This window comes from Heteronotia binoei, chromosome 12, assembly GCF_032191835.1.
Source record: "Heteronotia binoei isolate CCM8104 ecotype False Entrance Well chromosome 12, APGP_CSIRO_Hbin_v1, whole genome shotgun sequence".
Taxonomy (NCBI): domain Eukaryota; kingdom Metazoa; phylum Chordata; class Lepidosauria; order Squamata; family Gekkonidae; genus Heteronotia; species Heteronotia binoei.
Window position 1 is genome coordinate 51,357,275 of NC_083234.1, and position 22,855 is coordinate 51,380,129.

General features: G+C 48.4%; 1 protein-coding gene and 1 non-coding gene across 3 annotated transcripts; both read right to left on the reverse strand.

Moving 5' to 3' along the window:
* Window positions 1–110: 110 nt before the first annotated feature.
* On the reverse strand, window positions 111–21,864 carry VAMP8 (vesicle associated membrane protein 8). Of its 2 annotated transcripts, XM_060250906.1 has the most exons (4): window positions 21,686–21,864; window positions 21,022–21,243; window positions 3,078–3,245; window positions 111–1,197 (listed from the first exon to the last, which is right to left on the reverse strand). In XM_060250906.1, the coding sequence occupies exons 2-4, from the start codon at window positions 21,022–21,024 to the stop codon at window positions 1,060–1,062; spliced, it is 309 nt and encodes a 102-aa protein (XP_060106889.1). In that variant the 5' UTR covers window positions 21,025–21,243; window positions 21,686–21,864; the 3' UTR covers window positions 111–1,059. The 2 variants fall into 2 exon arrangements, with proteins under 2 accessions (XP_060106889.1, XP_060106888.1); XM_060250905.1 differs by lacking the exon at window positions 21,686–21,864 and having other exon boundaries at window positions 21,022–21,459.
* On the reverse strand, window positions 17,743–17,813 carry TRNAL-UAG (transfer RNA leucine (anticodon UAG)). Its single transcript has one exon. It is a non-coding gene; the product is annotated as a tRNA-Leu (tRNA).
* Window positions 21,865–22,855: the final 991 nt, after the last annotated feature.

Here is a 22,855-nt window from a genome sequence, read left to right on the forward strand (position 1 = left end):
AAGATGCACTTGCTTCTAGGAATCTTTTTTAAAAAAAAAGAATTAACACCATAAATACTGATAATATTATTAGACACAATACCAAGAAAATCAGATTCAAATGCAAATTGTTTCTGGACAGACCTCTGTATTAGTCAGCAATTTATAAATACATGTATTACAGATACCAAATATATTTGCTTTGTGGGGGGGAATGACCATTAGTTTGGAGGTTCTTAAGGAACTAGAAGAGCTCGGACAGTGAGCAATCTTGGTAAAAACATAAGTCAAGGGAAACAAGATTTCCTTGAGGGGGAACAGTCAAAAAATAACTTTTCCCATTATAGTTGCAACCCCAGGAGAAACAACTGCTTTTCCCATGCTTAAGGATTAAGGTCCAGGACTTTATGCCACTCAGGAAAAAGAAAGAATTCAGAACAGAGAGAGAGAGAAAATGCCAGCTTCCCACATTTTTAAAGCAGCCCAAGCCCCCTCCAAAGTCTTCATAGAAGACCAGAAAACAGACATGAATCAGCAATGCCCTCCCATTTTATTTTTTGAAAGACAGAAATCCTCCCCACTCCATGATATCATAATTACAGCAACTCTATGCAGGTACCCGCCCACAGACACACAATTTAGGATATTAGATCTATACACAGGCCTTCTGGTAAAGGAGGAGATACGTCAAGGAAGAAGGGGGGAGGGAAGTGAAGAGAACTGCTTCACATAGACCTGCATCAGGAGTAACAGCTTGCACCAAGAAGAACACATAAATCTGTAGCCTATGGTTCAGCAGGGCCCAGGCAGCTTTGAAAACCTAGGCTGGGTGCAAGAGATATTATTCCTGTCTACCAGTGCAGCTTGTTATTGTGAGGCTGAGGAAGGGAATAGTGGGACAGCAGGGAGGGTGATGGGATACCCCTTGGCACGGTGTGGAAGCAAGTGAGGGGTGGTATCCTGATGGAATGCCAAAAGCCCTTTGATGGCAGCACTTGGCCAAGTGGTTCAGTTAGAAATTTCAGCACGTAAGGTGCAGAAGACACAAAGAACATCCAAGGCCAAGAAGAAGGCTTAAGTTTAGATAGTGCCAGTAGCAAAGAGGATAATCAGAATGACGATGATAGCGACGATGACACATATTATGGCGATCATCTTGACGTTCTTCCACCAGTATTTGCGTGCCACCTTTTGCGAGGTAGTCTTGAAATGTTCTGACTGCAATGGAGATCAAATAACAGGTTAGTTACCACCAGTACAGGAAAAAAAAGGACCCCCTCATCCTTCTCCTAATCAGTAAAGAATTAGCAGCAACAAATCTACAATGGATGAGTCTTATTCATTAAGCAGAAGGGCTCAGGGAAAGAAAAAATAAAGTCCTCCTTCATCCAGCATATGGCATGCATGTGCAGCAATTATGGCTATTGAATCTGCAATGCAATCTCAGGCAGTTACACCCTTCTTAAACCTACTGAAATCAATGGGCTTTGAAGGGTATAACTTTGCATAGCATGGCATTGTATGTGGTTTTAGAAAAGCATGGATTACACAATTCATGGAGGAAAGAGCTTTCAATAGCTATAAACCATGATGGCTAGATAGGATTTCTTATTCAGATGGATCCAGCCTCCAAATGCCAGAATCTTGGTGGCAGGCTCTGCTTCATGCTCTGCTGCTAAGTTTCTTGGAAGTATTGGGTTGGCTGACAGGCACAGACTGGATTAAATGCATTTTTGCTCCAATCCAGCAGGATTTATTTTGTGTTAAACCTGCAAAATACCTTTGCAGGCCATGAATTTGAGTTTGCTTCATCAGAGGTGGCCAGAGCAAAAGAGAACATGTCTGCACAGAGCACTTCCTAATAAAGATTTACAGACTGATGGCCATCAACAGATGGTGCCCCAATATCTGGTCTTGCGTTGTGGTGGCTATGGATATTCTGGTACTGTTTTACACTTGCTCTTCCTGGAGACTGTACAGCATCTGTTTCTCCTGAAGGAGGATGCATGTGCAGGAGACTTTGCAGGTCTTACACTGTAAACACACAGAATGAACTGGCACAATTGGGATATACAGTTGCTAATTCCACAGTAGTATCTGTTCAGCCCATTTTACCACAGTCTCTTAGCCCAGTGAAAAACCAAAACATACACAAAAGGTGCTGAATAACATGCATTACTAAAATCAATACAAATTCTAACAGGACCTCTCCAAAACCATTTGGAGGTCTTCTTTCCCTATCATTTTACCATGTTAATTCCTCCAAAACTCCAGGCAGAGAGAAGCAGCTGCCTTCTCCAAGCTTGCTGTACCTCACTTTAAGAGCTCTGGAGGCCAATTACATGCCACGCTGTTTTGACCAGGATAGTTTGGAAGACCCCCCACCACCACCACCCTGCAGCAGACACCACGTGGACGATTCAATTTTTGTTCTGTATTGATATCTTGGATAAACCTACAAAGCAGCTGATCTGTTAGGAGGGAAATGGCTTAGATGGCAATAAATACCAGACCAGAACAAAGGGCAGAGCCTTCCAAAGTTTGCAGTCAGGCACACAACAGGTCTGCATTGGTGGTGTTTTATGCACACAGCCTGCCCAGTCAGCTCTGCCTGCTTGTTATCCAGCCCTCTCAGCAGACTCAGCGACTTTACTCCATCTCCCCTCCTCCCATCCCCCACTAATCTACCAGTCACATGGCTGAAATAGATAACTAGTATTGGTTTCCTACTTTCATCTGGCCTAACTCCCATAAACAGGAAGAGATTTCCTGCCTTTAAAAAGCCCATGTCGGCTTCAAAAAAGCCACACCATAGGTACATCATGCAGTACAGCAAGCAGATTGTCATGTACTTTTGCGAGTTTGGTGAGACATGTGGCTGTGCGCTGGGTGATGCAAATACCTCTCGGATTTTACAGAGAGGATAGGGGATACCCTCTTTGTCAAAGCTCCAAACTGTTGTGGGAAGTGGTAAAATACTTCTCTTTCCTTGGCCACCCACGCCTTGGATACTCCACAAATACTCCACTTCTCACACACGCTCCGCTCACATCCCACTGTGTCTGCTGCTGCCCCCCCACCCCCATCTCAGAGCTAACCGTAGCCTCCAGGTCCTCCGTCTTATTGCGTAGGTGGTCGAGATTCTCTCCCCTTGCCAGAATCCGCTCCACATTCTGTGTCATGATATTCTTTACACCTTCCACCTCATTCTGGAGATTCTTCACCTGGTTGTTGGCCATCTCAGGACCGCTTTTGCTGCCGGCCTCCTATGAAAAGAAAGAACAGGAGGATCAGCAAGAACACAGGACTACATGATGTGTTTTGGTGTTTTGATGCTCACAGAGAAAAATCTAAATGGTTCCCATACAAAGTAATAAAATATGGGAAGTAATCAAGGCTTTTTTTGTAGCAGGAACTCCTTTGCATATTGGGCCAAAACCCTGATGTAGACAATCCTCCAAGAGCTTACAGGGCTCTTATTACAGGACCTACTGTAAGCTCCAGGAGGATTGGCTACATCAGGGGTGTGTGGCCTAATATGCAAATGAGTTCCTGCTAAAAAAAAAGCCCTGGACGTAATCCAGTGAAAAATGCAAGAAACAAGTGGGGACTGTCCAAGGATACTTTCAGAAGATTATCCCCAACAGATCAATCTGTCCATTTCTCACTCCTTGCCACCCTGATGTGGCTGACCTATGGAAAGGCTACCAGTGGAATGAAAATGAAGGGTGTCTGTGCAAAAACACCTCAATACAAGCAGAACAAACCAAAAGGAAGAGAGCAGGAGCAAGTCAGTTCACCTGACCTTCAGAAAAATTCTTTTATCAAAACCTCAATCTAATCAAAAAGAATAATCACTGTAATCCTACTGCAGAATTCCTTGAATTTTTAAATTCTGCCTTCTGAAATTTACCTTTCCCCTTGCTCTCCCACCAAACCAATACCAGCCTGATGTTTCACAAGACTCTTGCTGCCGTCTGAAAGACCTATTATAGTTTGATCCTGTAGAGTATTGGACTCTGCGCAGCGCCGCGCGACCCGAGCCGGCCTCGGGTCGCCTCGCGCAGCGCGGGAAAAGCCACCGCCAATCCAGACCAAGGGCGGGAAGTTTAACCGGCCAGGATTGGGCTGGCCAGTAGGGGGGATGTCCGGGATGCATGTATTTATATAGCGGACCCGGCCGCGTGTTCTCAGTTCCGTAATGTACCCGCTAATAAAGCTTATGTCTTCACCACGTCTCGTCTCCCAGTACATTACACTGGCGACGAGGATGGGATCTAGCTAGGGCAGGCCGCCCCGAGGGGAACCTGACCTGGCCGGAGACGAGGAAGGCGCGAGACCGCAGGATCGCATAGCCCGCCGCCACCATGGCGAACTCTAGCGTAACGACGGGCCATCTTGCTGAATTCAACCCGGAGCACCCCGAGAGATGGGAGACCTACACGGAACGGGTCGAGTGCTACCTGAGGGCGAACATGATCACCGACGACGACAGGAAGAGAGACGTCCTGTTGAGCGTCTGTGGGGAAGAAACGTTCGAGATCGCTCGAGGCCTCTCCGCTCCAGCTAAGCTGACCGAGAGGACCTACGGGGAGGTCGTAAGACTCCTCACGGGCCACTTTTCGCCCCAACCGTCCATCGTCGCCCGCCGATTCCTCTTCCACAAGAGGGACCAAAAGTCGGGGGAGACAGCGGCGGTCTATCTGGCGGCCCTTCGGCAGATCGCCGGGAACTGCAGTTTCGACAAAAGGGATGAGGCCCTGAGGGACCGTTTCGTCTGGGGCCTCCGTGACGAAAGGCTGCAGCAAAAGCTCTTCGCAAAGGAGGAGCTCACCCTACAACAAGCCTTCAACGAGGCGACGGCGTTCGAGAGGGCTACCAAGGCGTACGGCCAGCCACGGGGAGAAGCAGTCCACCAAGGAGAAATGGCGCCGGAGGACCGAGCGGAGGAAGAAGCGTTCCAGCTCCGGCGGCCTCTAAGAACAGACACGCGGGCCACCGGGAGACAACGAGCGATGGAGAGGGCCACCGCCACCACCGGCTCCAGGTGCTCCAGCTGCGGCGACCCCCACGAGCGGAGGGACTGCCCGTACCGCAACCTGGACTGCCGCAGCTGCGGGAAGACAGGCCACATCGCCCGGGCTTGCCGGGCCAAGAACAGCCGCCGTCAACCAGCAGCGCATCACGACTCCATGGATGCCCACACGACGGCTTCCACCAGCCTGCAGGTATTGAACTTGCCCCTCTCAGCCCCGGACAAGGTCAAAATGTCGGTCCTAATTGAGGGCGCCCCCTGCATCATGGAAGTAGACTCGGGTTCCTCCATCTCTATCATTTCGGAGGAAACCCTCAAGAGACTATGTCCCCGCCGCCGCCGCCAAATAAGGCCAGCGGACTTCGTACTGAGGGATTTTCAGAAGAACCCAGTACACATAGTGGGGTGGGCCCGGGTGCATGTAGAAAGAGGGAGTTTTAAGGGCCCCCTAGACATCCTGGTCGTCAAGCGCTAACTGACCACACTCCTGGGGTTGGCTTGGTTCCAACCACTGGGGATCCAGCTGGTGGGGGTGGACCACATACAGACCAGCAATTTCGACGGGGTCTGCCGGGAGTTCCCAGAGGTCTTCGACGGGTCCCTGGGGAGCTACAAGGGTCCACCCATCACCCTACCGATCGACCCAATGGTCAGGCCCATAAGGCTCAAGGCGAGGCGCGTTCCGTTCGCCCTAAAGCCCAAAATAGAGGCTGAACTGGACCGCCTCACAGCCCAGGGCGTCCTAGAACCTGTAACGTACGCCGAATGGGAGACCCCCATAGTAACGCCAGTCAAACCCAACGGGGAGGTGAGAATCTGCGCTGACTACAAGTGCACGATTAACAAAGCATTACAAGACAACCCCTACCCAGTTCCGGTGGTCAGCCATGTCCTAGCAGCGCTAGCCGGGGCAAGGGTTTTTGGGAAGCTGGACCTGGCACAAGCATACCAGCAACTGCCGGTCGACGCCAAGACGGCAGAGGCACAGACGATCGTGACCCACAGGGGGGCGTTCAGGGTTACACGGTTACAGTTCGGGGTAAGCGTGGCTCCGGGGATATTCCAGAGCATAATGGACTCTCTCCTCAAAGGGATCCCCGGAGTCCAGCCCTTCTTCGATGACGTTTTAATCGCCGCCCCCACCGAAGGAGAGTTCAGCTGCCGCCTGCGGGAGGTCCTCAGACGGTTCCAAGCGGCGGGGCTGAAAGTTAAGAAGGAGAAATGCTTGTTGGGTGTTCCGCGAGTGGAGTTCCTGGGGTTCGCCGTGGACGCGGCTGGAATTCACCCGACGGGGGACAAGACCAGAGCCATAGTTCAGGCCCCTGCCCCCACGTGCAAGGCAGAACTACAGAGTTTTTTAGGATTGTTGAACTTTTATCACTCGTTCCTGCCCCACAAAGCCGCCGTGGTGGAACCGTTGCACCGTTTGTTGGATAAACAAGCCCCGTGGGTCTGGGGGAAACGCCAAGCCGCCGCATTCCAGGCAGTAAAAGACCTCCTGGTCTCAAATGCGGTACTTCATCACTACGATGAAAACCTACCCCTGATCCTGGCTTGCGACGCCTCCCCCTACGGGGTGGGAGCAGTCCTGGGGCACCAACTCCCGGACGGGAGGGAGGTGCCGATCGCATACTATTCCAGAACTCTGTCCCCAGCCGAGAGAAACTACGCCCAGATTGATAAGGAGGCCCTGGCGATCGTGGCGGGGGTGCACAAGTTTAACGACTACCTCTACGGTAGGCGCTTCACCATCGCCACGGACCACAAGCCGCTCCTCGGCCTCCTAGCCCCCGATCAGCAGACCCCCCAAATTCTGTCTCAGAGGGTTTTAAGGTGGAACCAGTTCCTGAATTCTTACACGTACGCGCTGATACACCGCCCCGGTAAAGCAATGGGACACGCAGATGCCCTCAGCCACCTACCGCTACCCGTAACAGACCCAGATCCCGCCCCGGCTCACGGGGTAATGCTCATAGAGTCTCTCCCCGAGCGACCACTGCACGCGGACGAAGTGGCTCGGGCAACAGGCAGAGACCGCATCCTCGCTCGGGTCAGGGACTGGGTGGGGAGGGGGTGGCCAACAGGCAAGGTGGAAGTAGCATTCAGGCCGTTCGCGTCCAGGAAGGACGAGCTATCGACACACAAGGGGTGCATACTCTGGGGTAGCAGGGTGGTGGTGCCCCCCCCCTTGCGCAGACAGGTATTGGAGGACCTCCACGAGACCCACCCGGGCATCGTGAGAATGAAAGCCCTGGCCCGGAGTTACGTGTGGTGGCCAGGCATGGATGAGGAAATAGAGGGGTGGGTAAGAAGGTGCCAACCCTGCCAGGAGTCCAGGCCCAATCCGCCGTCCGCCCCGGTCCACAGGTGGGAGTCGAACGGGCGGCCGTGGTCCCGCCTCCATTTGGATTTCGCTGGGCCGCATCAGGGCCAGATCTTCTTTATACTGGTGGACGCATATACAAAATGGTTGGAGGTGATCCCGGTGGCCTCGACCTCCACCGCAGCAGCAGTCCGGGCACTCAGAAGGGTCCTCTGCACACACGGGATCCCAGACACCCTGGTGACGGACAACGGCACTGCATTCACCTCCCGGGAATTCCGGGAGTTCACCGAGAGGTACCTTATAAGGCACATAAGGTCCGCCCCCTTCCATCCAGCCACCAACGGCCAGGCGGAGCGGATGGTGCGGACCACCAAGGAGGCCCTCGGGCGCATCGTACAAGGGGATTGGGACCACCGCCTCGCCGCATTCCTGTTCCACAACAGGATCACCCCAAACCCTATAACAGGTTTCAGCCCCGCAGAACTGCTCATGGGGAGGAAACTGACCACCCGTCTGGATAGGCTACACCCGGACCGGGCGCCAGATGTCCGCGGGTCCCCCGAGGTCCGGGAGGCAGTAAGGGGGTTCTTCCCGGGCGACCCGGTATACGCCAGAAACTTCGCAGGCGGCCCCGAGTGGGTAGCGGGGAGGGTCCTGAGGGTGACAGGCTCACGGTCATACGAAGTAACCACCGCAGGGGGCCAGGTGCTGAGGCGACACATAGACCAGCTGCGCCGCCGCACCCTACCCGAGGAGGCAGAGGGGGCAGAGAGCGGGGAACCGCCAGCAACGGAACCTCCGGAAGGGGCCCCGCCAATACAGGAGCTACCCACGTATGACGCACCCAGCGCCGCGAGGCCAGAACCGGAGCCAGTACCCGACCCGGACCGTTCACAACCAGAGACGGCGCCACCTACAACGGGATCGGGCTCCACACCGACGGCAACCCCGAGGAGATCAACACGGGAACGGAAGGCACCAGCATACCTACAGGACTATGTGGTTTAAACTAGGAGGGGAGGAGTGTAGAGTATTGGACTCTGCGCAGCGCCGCGCGACCCGAGCCGGCCTCGGGTCGCCTCGCGCAGCGCGGGAAAAGCCACCGCCAATCCAGACCAAGGGCGGGAAGTTTAACCGGCCAGGATTGGGCTGGCCAGTAGGGGGGATGTCCGGGATGCATGTATTTATATAGCGGACCCGGCCGCGTGTTCTCAGTTCCGTAATGTACCCGCTAATAAAGCTTATGTCTTCACCACGTCTCGTCTCCCAGTACATTACAGATCCCATCCTCAGGGCAAAGTATGTGACACTCCCCACCACCATTTTTTAAAAAGCCCCATAGGGTAGATTAGGCTGACAGGTAAGAGTTCTTCCATGGTGAAATCAAGATTTGAACCTATTCTTCATACTGCTAGTCTTGCACTCTAACCTCTACACCACACTAGATTTCTGCCACCAAGCTACTGATCTGCAGTTGTTCTTTCTAGAATTAAACCCTTTATCTGCATGAGTGGCATGGGGGGGGGGAGGGTCTGCAACAGCAGCATCAGATGTAATCTTTCTCAACCACCACACTGGAGTCTAGCATTCTTTACAAAGAATTATTTTTAGGACCAAAAGAGAACAGATGTATTGAATCTAAAGCAACATTCTGCTCAGAGTCAATAAGCCCCTAAAATCCATAACCAGTTTGTCACACAGGCTTTTAAAAACAGGCCTACATTTTATAGTGTCACCGAAATATATGATAACCCAAGGGTCACGCAGCAACAGATAAAGGCAGGTAGTTCTAGTTCAGCACCCTGCTTCCCACTGTGACCAAACAGATACCCTGGAAGGCCCCAAAAGCTTTTACCCCAAAAATCTTATTGGTCTCTAAGGTGCTACTAATCTCAAATCTAGCTCTTCTGCAGACCAACATGGTTTACTCTCCTGATAACCACCAGAACACAGTTGCCAAAACCTCCCTATGTTGGTGCCTTCCACCCCACACAACTGTGTTCAAATGTAAACTGCCTTTGAACATGGATATGTATTTTCACCATCATAACTAACAGCTGTTGCTGGTCCTATCCTCCACAAACCAATTTAATCCCATATTTAAGGCCACCTATGCTGCTGGTCACCACTACATCTAGTGGCACTAAATTCCATAAATTAATTATGAGCTGTATGAAGTACCACTTCCTTATGTTGGCCCTGAATAGGCACATGATGCTTTATCAAAGTAACATAATCCCCCCTCCCAAAAAGAACCAGGTTCCTGCCTCAGAGAACTTGTGATCTAAATTATGACACCAGAGAGAGAAGAGATGAAGAAAAGACAAGGCATAAGCTGGGGATGAGTGGGTGGGCAGGTTATACAAATGCAACTGTGCCCATTAAGGCTGTTTTAACTGGGATAAAGACTGAAAGATTACTTTAGTCTTTATAGCCTAGGTGGGTTTTTAGACGAGGGGGAAAAGTGGTGGTGGTGGTGAGGGCCTAGCTTTGCTGCTACACTGATTACGTAGCTTACTTCAGTGTATTTATTTTCAGCTTTCAGTATCCATGGCAAGTTATTTTTCCTTCTCCTCATTTTAATGTTATATAAATACACAGTTAAGATTAATAACAAAAAGAAATCAAACTACAAACATATACCGCATCACTCTAATTCATCATATAACACTGAAAAGAGATACATACGGTTATATATTATCTTGATACTTAGCATTCAGACCCTAATGAAAAAAGCCTGTTTCTCAATACATTTAACTATATTTTATTTATTTTATTTATACTATTTACAGTCTGCCTTTTTCATTGGGATTCAAGATGGATGACAACACAATGAGTCAATACAATTGGCAGGATGGGACATTCATTGAACAATGCAGTAGGAATTAGGCTCGTAGAACCAAACAAGTCTAAAACCAGAACTGAAGCAAAGCATAAGTATTAACATGACACATTAAATTATGCAAAATGACACAGTAGGATCCTAGTTCCTACCAGCTATATACAGAAGTACTTGTTATATGTTACTTCCAAAACCTTTTAAAACTATTCTGTTAATGCTGGTAGAGCAGCTTTCTCCCAGTAAGAACCAGTAGGCACCAAGGCAGCATTAACTAAATTAAAAATCTACTTCATCTGTTTCTTTTACATGGCATGCTAAAACAATAGCAGTTATACTTAACAAAAACATGAATATATAACAACAGTGTAACTAGAAATAGAAAAGGACTCCCACATACCAGGAGCCAGAGTCACAGCACACACTTCAAGGCCAAAGAGATTAAACAAATACACAGCTCAACAATCAAACTACCATTCCAAGGAACAATGGAGCAAGAAAATTATCGTCATCCCAACTCAAAAATGCTGCAATGACACAATCTCAGCTCTTGCTCAGCAATTCCACATAATTGTTTCCTTTGTAATTTGCAGAGCCAAATTCTCAGAAGGGAAAAAGAATGTGCTGTTAAGTCACAACGAACTCATGGAAACCCTACCCATGGGGGTCTCCAGGCAGAGATGGTTTGTCATTGCCCTCCTCTGCACAGCTACCCCAGTCTGCCCTGGTGGTCTCCCATCCACGTAGCAACCATGGCCCGCCCTGTTTAATTTCCAGGTTCTGATAAACTCAGGCTAGGATGGGCTATTCAGGCTACTGTTCTAATGAAAGGGGATAAGAATGCAGGGAATGAATGTTAACAGCCAGCCCTATTCCTGCAAGCAAAAAGAAGCAGGGGAGTTTGAGGAATTCTGCAATCCGACTTTCCACAGCCAGGTAGATCTGCTTTTTGATTCGACTGCAGGCATGCCCAACTCTTAAACCTTGAAAAGTGAAAGAATGAGTCCCTGCCAATGTTTCTCTATGACTCACTGGTCAAAGCAAGCTCTGAGCAGAGACTCCTGCAGAGAGGCAACAAGCAGTCTCTAGGTATTCCTACCGAGTTTCTGCAACAGGTGTGAGTGGATCATTCAATCACACCAGAAACAGGAGTCCCCAGCAGAGGCTGCATGTAATAAGATAAAGCCAGATAAGTGAAATATACAAGGACATAGCAGACAGGCTCTTCTTTGGGTGGGAACAGCTGGTCCATAGAACCTAATATTTTTGCACATACTGTATTTGGGAACCATTATGAAGCAAAATGCATTTGGACACAATGGGCTGAAAGTAGAATGTAGCTAAACTCAACCAATAGTCTGACTTGTATATCCGTTGACCAGCAGATGCTTTGTGTTAAACACTACATTTGGTCTTGCTATTCAAATTCCATAGCACAAAATACCCAGAGAACTCAGGGCACATTTGCTAAATGGAACACCCACATTTTGCTTTTTGCAAATATTTTCTATCTGGCCAAATTCAAATTCCCTAGAGGCACCGGAATTTAATTTCTATCTCTCTCCATTGTCTGAACTGCTTTAAAAACCCCTCCGGTTTTACCTTCAGGTGACAGATAAGTGGGTTTATTTATTTTATTCGATTTTTGCCCACCCTTCCCATACAGCAGGCTCAGGGTGGGTTACATCATAAAAACAAACAACCATTAAAAACCAATTTAAAATATATAAAATCTAAAATTACAGAGTAACAATAGGTACTAAAATGGCAACTTTTGCCTCACAGACATGGCCTATTGTCCAGGTCCAGCAGGTCTTATAGCACTGGGAATGAAGGGGGGGGGATGCTGGTAATAAGTGATGTCCACTGCCTCAGCTGAAAGCCTTGCAAAAGAGCTCTGTTTTACAGGCCCTGCGGAACTGAAGCAGATTCTGCAAGGCCCAGATCTCCAGGGGGAGCTCATTCCACCAGGCAGGGGCCAGGGCCAAAAAGGCCCTGGCCCTCGTCGAGGCCAGATGGACGTCTCGGGCCAGGTATCACCAGAAGTTGTTGGGTGCAATACCCAACAAAGACCACTATCTTAGACACAAGGACTTTCATGCTCCAATCAGTTCTTGCAGAAAGTATTCCATAGCTGCCAAAGTTCTGAACTCAAATGTGCTAACTTAAGGCTGAATCTCACCTCCTATTTCTGGACACATTTTAAACACCCCATCATGGGGCTTGATAGAGAAAAATTTAGAAACATGTCATTTACACACAATGTTTGCCCCAGCTTGGATCCTATGGTGAAGCTGGGGCAGGGGGACCCCCCTTTCCCACATCATTGTGGTGCTTCTGTGTACCTCTGGTTTTTCCTGCAATGACCGCTACCAGGGAACCAGGGCAGAGAAAATACAGGCAAACCTATCATGTGGAAGCCACTTTGGCACTGAGCCTTATCAGCAGCCACAGCACAAACACTGAAACCACAGAAGTCCATTCCTGTGTGGAACACACTATGGTCTCCACGATGCCTTGGCTGGAAAAGTGACAACATTTGTTACTTTGGGAGTAGTTTTCCAGAGCCAGCTACATTGGGCAGGTTCTGGGAAGGGGAGGGGGAGTCCTGAGCAGATCCCCAGCTGGAGTCTCTGTGTCTCATACACAGTCACTCACACAAATACCACCCCCTCCCTCCACAAAGTCAGTCAAGTATGCTTGGCATCTCCCAGAACCAGCAGAACCACTCTCTTCAGCGGCCAACAGAACACACAATGTAGATGACGTTTGGCCTCAAGAAAATTAAGGGAGTGCAAAAGGCAGCACATAGGTCACGCTAACACATCTTACACTAGGGCTTCCACCTGCCTCTAACCTGACCTTTATATAAATAAAACACTTTCCCAGAGCATCCCTCTTTCTGAACATCCCAGTTAGTGTTGTATTGCCATAGGACACAGGAATGCTATATTTTCATTTCAAGAACCCTGGCTTCCAGAGAGCTTTTCTTTTAGAATGTTCTGCCTGACAGCCCAACAAATGAGCACAGGAAAGCAAGAAAGAAGAGTCAGCAGGGACAAAGCTGAGAAACCTTCGTGCACCTTTGTTTTGTAGGAGGCTTTGGATTTAAAAGCATCACCACTCCACCTTTCCAAACAAATGGATCCACAACCTTTAAGTCATCACATGAAGCCCACTAAACCCACCCACCCACCCACACACACGTGCCAGGCAGAAAAACATGCCTCCAGAAAAAATAAGCTAAACAGCCAGAAGCACCAGTTCACTTCCCCAAAACCCTGGAAAATGCCAAAGTTGACTTCAAGGATACATAATTTCACAAAGAAAGAGAAGGAATTAGCAGCAGAATGAAAGCAGAATGAAGGTAAAGGGTACATTCTCAGAACAAGGCACTGCCACCTAACCTGGCTTTAATTGATTCTGTTGCCTTGTGCAACAATTTAAATCTATCCCTTGCACTGTTAATCCATGCAACAGTCTCCTCCAGATTAGACTACTGTAACTCGCTTTACACTGGCCTACCCTTGAGTCTGACCTAGAAACTCCAATGGGTCCAGAATGCAGTAGCGTGAGTCCTGACGGGAATGCTATGGATGGCATACATTCAATCTGTGGTGCACCAGCTCCACTGGTTTCCAGTTGAGTACCAAGTCAGATTCAAGGTTTTGTTTGTGACCTTTTAAGGCCTTGAGTGGTCTGGGACCAATGTATCTATGAGATTACCTCCTCCACGATATCCCTGGAAGGGTGTTACACTCTGCTGGTTGGAACTTGCTGGTGATCCCTGGACCTAAAGAGGTCCAGCTGTCCTCAACAAGGGCCAGGACTTTTTCATTCTTGGCCCCAACTTGGTGGTACACTCTGCCTGAAGCAGGGCTTTTTTTCCCCAGCAGGAACACACAGGAATGCAGTTCTGGCTGGCTTGGCATCAGAGGGTGTGGCCTAATATGCAAATGAGTTCCTGCTGGGCTTTTTCAACAAAATAAGCCCTGACCGGAAGACACCAGGGCCCTGCAAGATCTTCTCCAGTTTTGCAGGGCCTGTAAGACAGAGATGTTACACCAGATGTTATACAAAAGATTGCTGTATTTTGTATAAAGACAGCAATAGTTGCCAAGCTGGCACCTCTCTCCTTTTGCCCCTATTGGGGAGTCCCCCCTCCACTGGAACATCTGGTAATCTGGCAGGCATCAGAGACTGGAGTTAGAGACTTCCCAGATTCTCTTAGAGGCCATAATGGGAAGGTGAGAAACAAAATATAGCAGCCATAAAGATGAATTTACTAAAGTGTATAAGGGGAACAAAATGTTACAAGAGTTCTCAACTCTAGTTAACACTACCGTGGTGCAGGGGAGAATGCTTAACCTTTCATCCCAGTCATCTACCTCTTTTCTAGAAAATGTCCCTCTTGCCAGCAGTTTCCCTCCACATGGGTTCCTCAGTGGTAAGTGGGCCTTTGGACAGGAAAAGGTGAATGTATAGGGATTTAAGACTGCAGCCACCACTCAACCATCCTCCCCTACAACAATGCAGGACCAACCTATGGACCAAATATTTGCTGATATCAATATTTTAAATTGTATGCAAAAGGGTGCTACATTTTTAAGTGCTCCATTTGAGAGTATCATGGCTTCAGGAGATCAGCTTTCTCAACCTAATCTGCCTTACAGGGTTGGCACGAGGATAAATGAAGAAGGGAGAACCATGTGTGCCATCCTGAACACTTCAGAGGAAGGGTGGGATACAAATCCACTAGACAGATAGATAGCAGGCCCCTAAACTCAGGAAAACAGCTTTAAAAAGCCATACTGCTATGGCAGGGGTGACCAACAGTAGCTCTCCAGATGTTTTTTGCCTACAACTTCCATCAGCTTCAGCCAGCATGGCCAATGGCTGGAGCTGATGGGAGCTATAGGCAAAAAAAATCTGGAGAGCTACTGTTGGTCACCCCTGTGCCATGGCACAGTTGATGGGTAAGCAGCTTGGCTCCCTTCTCCACAACAGTGAGAGACATTTTTTTCCTCTTCCCACTGCCTTGTCAACAAGCTAGCAGCAACTCCATTTGGCCACCAAAGGACAGAGTGAGGCTTTGCATCCACATTCTTCATGGTTACAAGACAGCAGCACACATGAAACTGCCCTACACTGAATCAGACTGTTGGTCCATCAAAGTCAGTATTGTCTAGTCAGACTGGCAGTGGCTCTCCAGGGTCTTACACACAGGTTTTTCAGATCACCTTTTACCAGACTTTTGCCGGGGATGGAACCTTTTGTGGCTCAACCAGATATTCTACCACTGAGCCAGAACATACATATACAGTTCATGTTCGGTTAGTTTGGGAATTCCCCAAAGTCATTTTTTCTGCACTCCAAGATTTGCATAGACCTCTGTCCCTTTTTTGTGACAGCTCCTTTGTGCCACCATAAACAAGTACTAATTTGACTGTCATGCCATCTATGTCTTCCCCCAGATGTACAATGAACAACTGCTCAAGAAACCCATCAAATCAATAGCTGCTGGACCTGGTTTATGAACAGCTTGTGCTGCAGAGGTTCTACTATCAGGCAATGTTCCCTCTAAGCTGAATTAGCATGAGCTAGCACACAGATTTTTAGCCTCCAGCTCACACATTTTTGTCTTCGCTCAGGAAGGATGCCCCCAGAGCACAATAATTTATGCAGTAGCTCACAACTTTAATGGCAGTAGCTCACAAAGTAGAATTTTTGCTCAAGAGACTCTGCAGCTTAGAGGGAACATTGCTATCAGGTCTCAGAGTCTGTGTGGAGATAAGAGGGGTCTCATAGTCTCTGTGGAGCATGCCACTCACAAGAGCCTGGGATGAATACCTGCCATAGTAGAAAAGCAGGAGGACAAATACAGCACCTTCAGAGAAGCAGACACCATATTCCAGTACTCTGTGGATCTTCAACATTTGAAATCAGGGAGACAATAAAGGGATAGGCGAGGTGTTAAGATCAACAGGCAAAGAACTGTATTTGCTTTTGTTGCAGACTTTGGCTTAGTTTCAGTAGGTGATGAGGTCTAAGAAGTCAAAGTTATGTCAGAAGTAGGTTTTTGAGGGAAGTTGAGAATGTGAGGCATTATGTCGGTGTTCCAGGACAGTTCCTGACATATGGGGTAGAAAAGGTGTTGTTGTTGGCGGGATCAGGAGAACTTTGGATGGCTAAGGAGAGCAGCCACAGGGCCGGATGTATCAAGATGCAAGAATGGAGAGATAAGAAGGGGAGGGACAACAGCATGCAGGCTTTGAAGATAAGGAGTTGTTTGCGCTGGATTGAGGAAGGGAAGCCAGCACAGGGATTTAAGGAGGGGCATCACATGGTCAGATAGATGGATTGTTTTGGTGGCAAAGTTCTAGATAGACGTGAGAGGCTTGAGGAACCTGCAACCGAAAGACAGAGAAAATGAAAGCAACACAGTTTTACAAGAATTGTACAGAGAGGGGGAAAAGCTGAATATCTGTTATGTTGATAAGGATGAAACAGCACAACTTGGTTATCAAAGCACAAGTGAGAGAAGATTTCACAAAACCCAAGTATTCATGTCTGTGCTACAATGTGGATGGCAAACTGTCCATGGAGATGAATTAGGGGTGTGCACACAAAAAAATGGGCTCTTTCAGATTCTGATATATTGGACCCCCAAAAATTCAGGATTCTGCACCCCCTCAAAAAAAGAAAAGCCTGGATTCCTACACAGGTGAGGTATTCAGATTTGGGTTTTTTCCGGATTCCCGATTTTGTCTGACTCCGTTATAGGCTATAAGACCATAACAACCAATGGGGAATCTATCTGGGGATATCCAGTGGTCTGGGGGGGATCTCCTCAAAAGACCTCCCTCCAAGTTTCAAAAAGATCAACCGGGGGCCCAATTCTATGGGCTCTCAAAGAAGGTGCCCCCATCCTTCATTGTTTCCAATGGTGGAGAAAAAGAAACAGCAAAAACCCAAGGACTGATGTCAAACCAGAGAGTCTCTTCAACAGAAACTGAAGGGGGGGCGGGATTCCAAGCGCAGCAGAACTAGTGCCATTGCGGCAATGCCAGCTGAACAAAACCAAGCAAGGGAAGGTTGCAAGCCCAACACAGCCAGCACATGTACAGAGTGGTTAGCAGAACCAGTGCATGTACCCTCCATCCTCCATTGTTTTCAAGGAAGGGGAAAAGAGAGAGCATTTAAGGGAAAGCACCGGGATTTGCTGGGCACTGATACATTGCACTGGTACTGCTCAGATCTCTGCATATGCACTGACTATACTGAGCTTGGGGAGAAAAAAACCCACCTTCAGTTTCTACTGCAGAAATTCTGGTTTGATGGCAGTCTCTGCTTTTTTTGCTGTTTTCCCCCTCCATTGGAAATAACAGAGGATGGGGTCACCTTCTTTGGAGGCCCATAGAATTAACATATGAACATATGAAACTGTCTTATACTGAATCAGACCCTTGGTCCATCAAAGTCAGTACTATCTTCTCAGACTGGCAGCAGCTCTTCAGGGTCTCAAGCTGAGGTTTTTCACACCTATTTGCCTGGACCCTTTTTTGGGATGCCGGGGATTGAACCTGGGACCTTCTGCTTCTAAAGCAGATGCTCTACCACTGAGCCACTGTCCCTCCCCCTGGTCCAATCTTTTTTGAAATGTTTTTTTCCCCTTGAGTAGAGACACCAGAAGATATGCTGAAAATTTGGTGCCTTTACCTCAAAACACTCCGTCCCCCCAAGACCCCTGCATAAATTCCCCATTATAGCCTATGGGGAAAATTGACCAAAATGGCCCCCATAGGCTATAATAGAGCCGAAGACATTTAAAGGTGTTGTGGTCCCTTTAAATGCATTTGTGAAGGGAGGGCACTCTCTTTAAATGCCATTTAACTGAGCTATCCTGTTTTCCCAGATAATTCCATTTTTTTTTAATTATCCAGGATTGGCTATGCTTGATAGCTGAAAATACACTTCCCTCTATATCCAGCTGAAATAATAGATGGATAGAGCCTTAATATGGATCATATAGGAAAAGAGGGAAACTTTGGAGAAAAACATCCAGTTTTGAATTTACAGAATGTGAGATGGCAGTGAAATATCCTAGGAGATAGAAAAGGAGGTAGATGGTGGTAGGTGAATGGAGGTAGGGGTAGATCCAGGTGTCATCAAGTATATATGGTTCCAAAAGGCCTAAGATTATTGACGGCCTATGAGTATATAGAGAGAATACAGGGCCAAGGACAAATCCCCAGGGGATCCTAGCAGAAGGGAAGAAAGCTGGGTTCCTCCCATTATTGCAAAACATGCAATGATGACCCACACAGCCTGGAGGTGGGAAGACCCTTTCTCCTTCCCTGCCCCATCACAGAAAACATCCTTGACATCCAGTACATTCTGGAAAACGTGTCCAAATCTCATGTAGTTTCCAGGATGCCTTGATATTTCCCAGAGTGCACTGGGCACCATGTACACCATGTGACCAAAGAGCCTGGATGGTAAAGACCTGAAGAGAGGGAGGGAGAATTCTGCCTGCTAGCTGGCACATCTGATACTGCCTGCCTATGCAGCAGCAGATAAATTGGGGTGTGTCATTGGGGCATTCATGGGGTGATCTGGAGCCTTTTGGAGCTATGAGCACTCCAAATTGGACATGGGATAATCGGTTTGCTTGACCAAGTGAGGAATTTACTTATTGCTACAGGCAGCCAGCTCAGGTGTGAAAGAGTCATGCAGGAGAGTGGTCACTTGTATAAAAGGCAATAGAGAGAGATCAAGGGGGATGTGAACAGATTTGAACTTGCCTGCTAGGAGACAGGCAGTGATTTCCACAAGGGCAGTTTCAGTGAACCAGAGAGGGCAGCAGATAGAAAGTGGTGGTGGGTCAACACAACAAGCTTGTGATACAAGAAATAATCAGTGACTCTGGAGCAGGGCAATGGGGGAATTTAACCTTTTTAGGTAATTTTCCACAAGATGTATTGATTTATTTATACTTCTCTTCCTCCAAGGAGGCTCGAAGCAGCTTACATAGCTCTCCACGTCTCCATTTTAGCCTCACTACAAGCACTGTGAGGTAGACTAGACTGTCCCAAAGCCATTCAGGTGAGCTTCCATGGCAGAGTACAGACCTGAACCCAGGTCTCCCATATCCTTGTCTGCTTTTCATTTTATTCTCACAAAAGCCCTGCAAGGTAGGTTAAGAACATAAGAACATAAGAGAAGCCATGTTAGATCAGGCCAATGGCCCATCCAGTCCAACATTCTGTGTCACACAGCGGCCAAATATATATATATATATATATATATATATATATATATATATATATATATATATATATATATATATATATATATATATATATATATATATATACACACACACACACACACACACACACACACACACACACATACACACTGTGGCTAATAGCCACTGATGGACCTCTGCTCCATATTTTTATCTAACCCCCTCTTGAAGGTGGCCATGCTTGTGGCCGCCACCACCTCCTTTGGCAGTGAATTCCACATGTTAATCACCCTTTGGGTGAAGAAGTACTTCCTTTTATCCGTTTTAACCTGTCTGCTCAGCAATTTCATCGAATGCCCACGAGTTCTCGTATTGTGAGAAAGGGAGAAAAGTACTTCTTTCTCTACTTTCTCCATCCCATGCATTATCTTGTAAACCTCTATCATGTCACCCCTCAGTCCACATTTCTCCAAGCTAAAGAGCCCTAAGCGTTTCAACCTTTCTTCATAAGGAAGGTGTTCCAGCCCTTTAATCATTCTAGTTGCCCTTTTCTGAACTTTCTCCAATGCTATAATATCCTTTTTGAGGTGCGGCGACCAGAACTGCACACAGTACACAGGTTAGGCTGAGGCTGTCTGACTGTCCCTAGAGCACCTAAGAAGCTTCCATGGAAGAGCAGAAATTCAAACCCAGGTCTCCCAAACCCTTGTCTAACACCTGAACTGCACCAGACGCTGTGACCAGAGGGATATCTGGAATACAACCAGCAGCTTCTCTAGAACTTCCGCTTTCTGGCTTCCCACTTGCAAAGACCTGCTTCAAAGCATTCAAAGTCTCTCTGAATCTGACAAACCCAAGTGCAAGGGAGTTGGCATTTACAACCCCCTAGCTTCTCCTCTTATGAAGGGTGCTTCGTTTGCATAAAACTTCTGCAGGCCACGGAATTCAGCTTCTCACCACAATGCCTTCGGCGTTCTTTGATGCACACCGTTCAGGAGCGCCAAACAAAGCAAACTTCATACGCCGATCTCCATTCTGTGTGCTAAACCTGGGAGGAAGTTCCAAGATCCAGTGAGCCTATCTAGCATCAACATGAGTTTCGGAGCCAAATCCAGCATTCCGACTCTTCCAGTTTTCATTTAAGAACAAAAAAAAAGAGGACAGAGTTTCTAGCCCTGGTGGTCTCCCCTCGGTCTCAAAAAAAAAACTTCGGGGGATCTCTGAAGGGGAAGGATTTCAGCGCAGTACTCCCAAACTGCTGGACAACCCCTCCCCCCTCCCCAATCCCCTTCGGAATCCCGGGCTGCAGCCCGGTGAAAAGCTGGCCGGCAAAGGGAGCACAGCAAAGCGCTTCGTTCTCAGCGCTACAGGGAGAGCTCCAAGCTGGAAGAGGAGGAGGGCAGCGACTCCAGCACTGGAGACCAAGCCACGATGCCCAGCAAAGCTGACCCTCTTTGCTCCCCAAGAGCGGGGGGGGGGGGGGAAGGAGACGCGGAGGCGACGGCTTCTTTTAGCACCACATCTCCGGCCAAGCAGGGAGGACCCCCGAGGCGCCCCCAGGGCAGCGTCCTCCTCCCCTTCAGCGGTCTTACCATGTGGCCGTCTTCTGCTGGCTCGCCCCGGAGGCCGCCCCGGCAGTCGCTCCCTGGAACTTTGCAACTGGCCCGAAACTTCCTGCTTCCTCGTCCTCCCCTCAGGTGGCTCAGGGCGGGCCCGGCCGCCTCCGCCCCGCTTCTTCTTAAAGCGCCCTCTTGGGTTTCACTCCCGACTGCCGCCGGCTCCTCAGGCCCGAGGGGACGGCAACGCCCCCTTCCCTGCTGGGGCGGGGGAGAGAGAAGACGGGGTTAGCGAGCCAGGGCCCTGGGCCTTCAGCTCCCCGCGCTCTGGGCGCAAAAGCTAGGCGGCTGTGCGCGGTATCCGAGCGCGCGGTCCAGAGCAGGAAGCTCTGCTAGGCAAGCCTCAGAGCTGGCCAAGGGGAGGGGAAGAGAGGCTGAGAAGCGACCGGCCAAGAGCGGCTTCCTCCAAAGAATGGTTGGACAAAGTTGGAGTCCAGCGGCACCTTTAAGGCCAGCAAAGTTTTTTCGCGGTATAAGCCTTCGTGTGCCACTGGACTCAGGCTTTGTTCTGCAGCTTCAGACCAACACGGCGAGCTACCCGCCTCAATCGATCAAAAGAATGACGTTAGGAAAAGGGCAGCTTCGACACTAAGAGCCTGTTTTCGCTTCCCTCTGGGCTCTTTATCGCTACTGAATGTACCCCTTGGGCCTCCTTCGTCCAGCAACTGCCTTCCAGTCTCCCTCTTCTTCCACGCTTTCCCGTCCGCTTCTTTTCCTGCTGACATAAGGTTGCCAACCTCCAGGTGGTGACTGGAGATCTCCTGGGTTAACAAGCGCTCTCCAGGCGACAGAGATCGGTTTGCCTGGGAAAAAATGGCCACGTTGGAGGGCAGAGTCTATGGCTTTACACCCTGCTATGGTCCCTCCCCTTCCCAAACTTGCCCTCTCCAGGCTCCACCCCCAAAATCTCCAGGTATTTCCCAACCCAGAGCTGGCAACCCTAGTTCCCTATACCCTTCTAATGAAGCACCAACTGGCTCAGAAATTGCTTCTCCAAGTGTCAGGCACAGCAGCGCACTACAACTGGGGAGGGGCTATAGCTCAGCAGCAGAGCATGATGAAGGTTTCAGGTTCGTTCCCTGGCATCTCCAGAAATGAGCTGGCAAGTACTGGGGAAGGCTTTTCCAGATTCCATCTATGTTTTAAAGCCACTAGGCAGTTCAACCAGAAAAAGAAAGAAATATAACAAAGTTATTGCACTTCAAAATTCATTAAAACGAAATTACATTTAATTGCAGCAGCTGTACATGATATATTAAAATCCAGGTCCACTAACAGAGTAATCAAAGAGATCCAGGAGGGTAGCTGTGTTGGTCTGAAGCAATAGATCAAAGCTAGAGTCCAATCACACAACAAAGTTTTATTCAGAGTGTGAGCTTTTGTATGCATGCACACTTCATCAGACGGGATTAATCGATAGAAAAGTAAACAGGCTTCTTATTCAGATGAGGAAGTGCTCTCAGATCCAAATAAATTACACAGAAAAAGAAGAAAAGCTCAATAGTTTCTCTGAAGACCTATCACAGATACAAACACTATATCCCCTTTCTTGGCATGTAAATTTATTTATTTATTATTTAGTTGATTTATATCCCACCCTCCCCACCGAGGCAGGCTCAGGGCAGCTCACAAATCTGAGGTCACACAGTTACATTGTGTGACCAAATAAAATAAAACAACAATAAAAAACATAAAACTTAAAAGCAGTTTCTAAAAACATCTACTTATACTGGTATCAAGGTTATATATGAATATTCAAATATCCCACCCTCCCCACCAAGGCAGGCTCAGGGCGGCTCACAAAACTGTG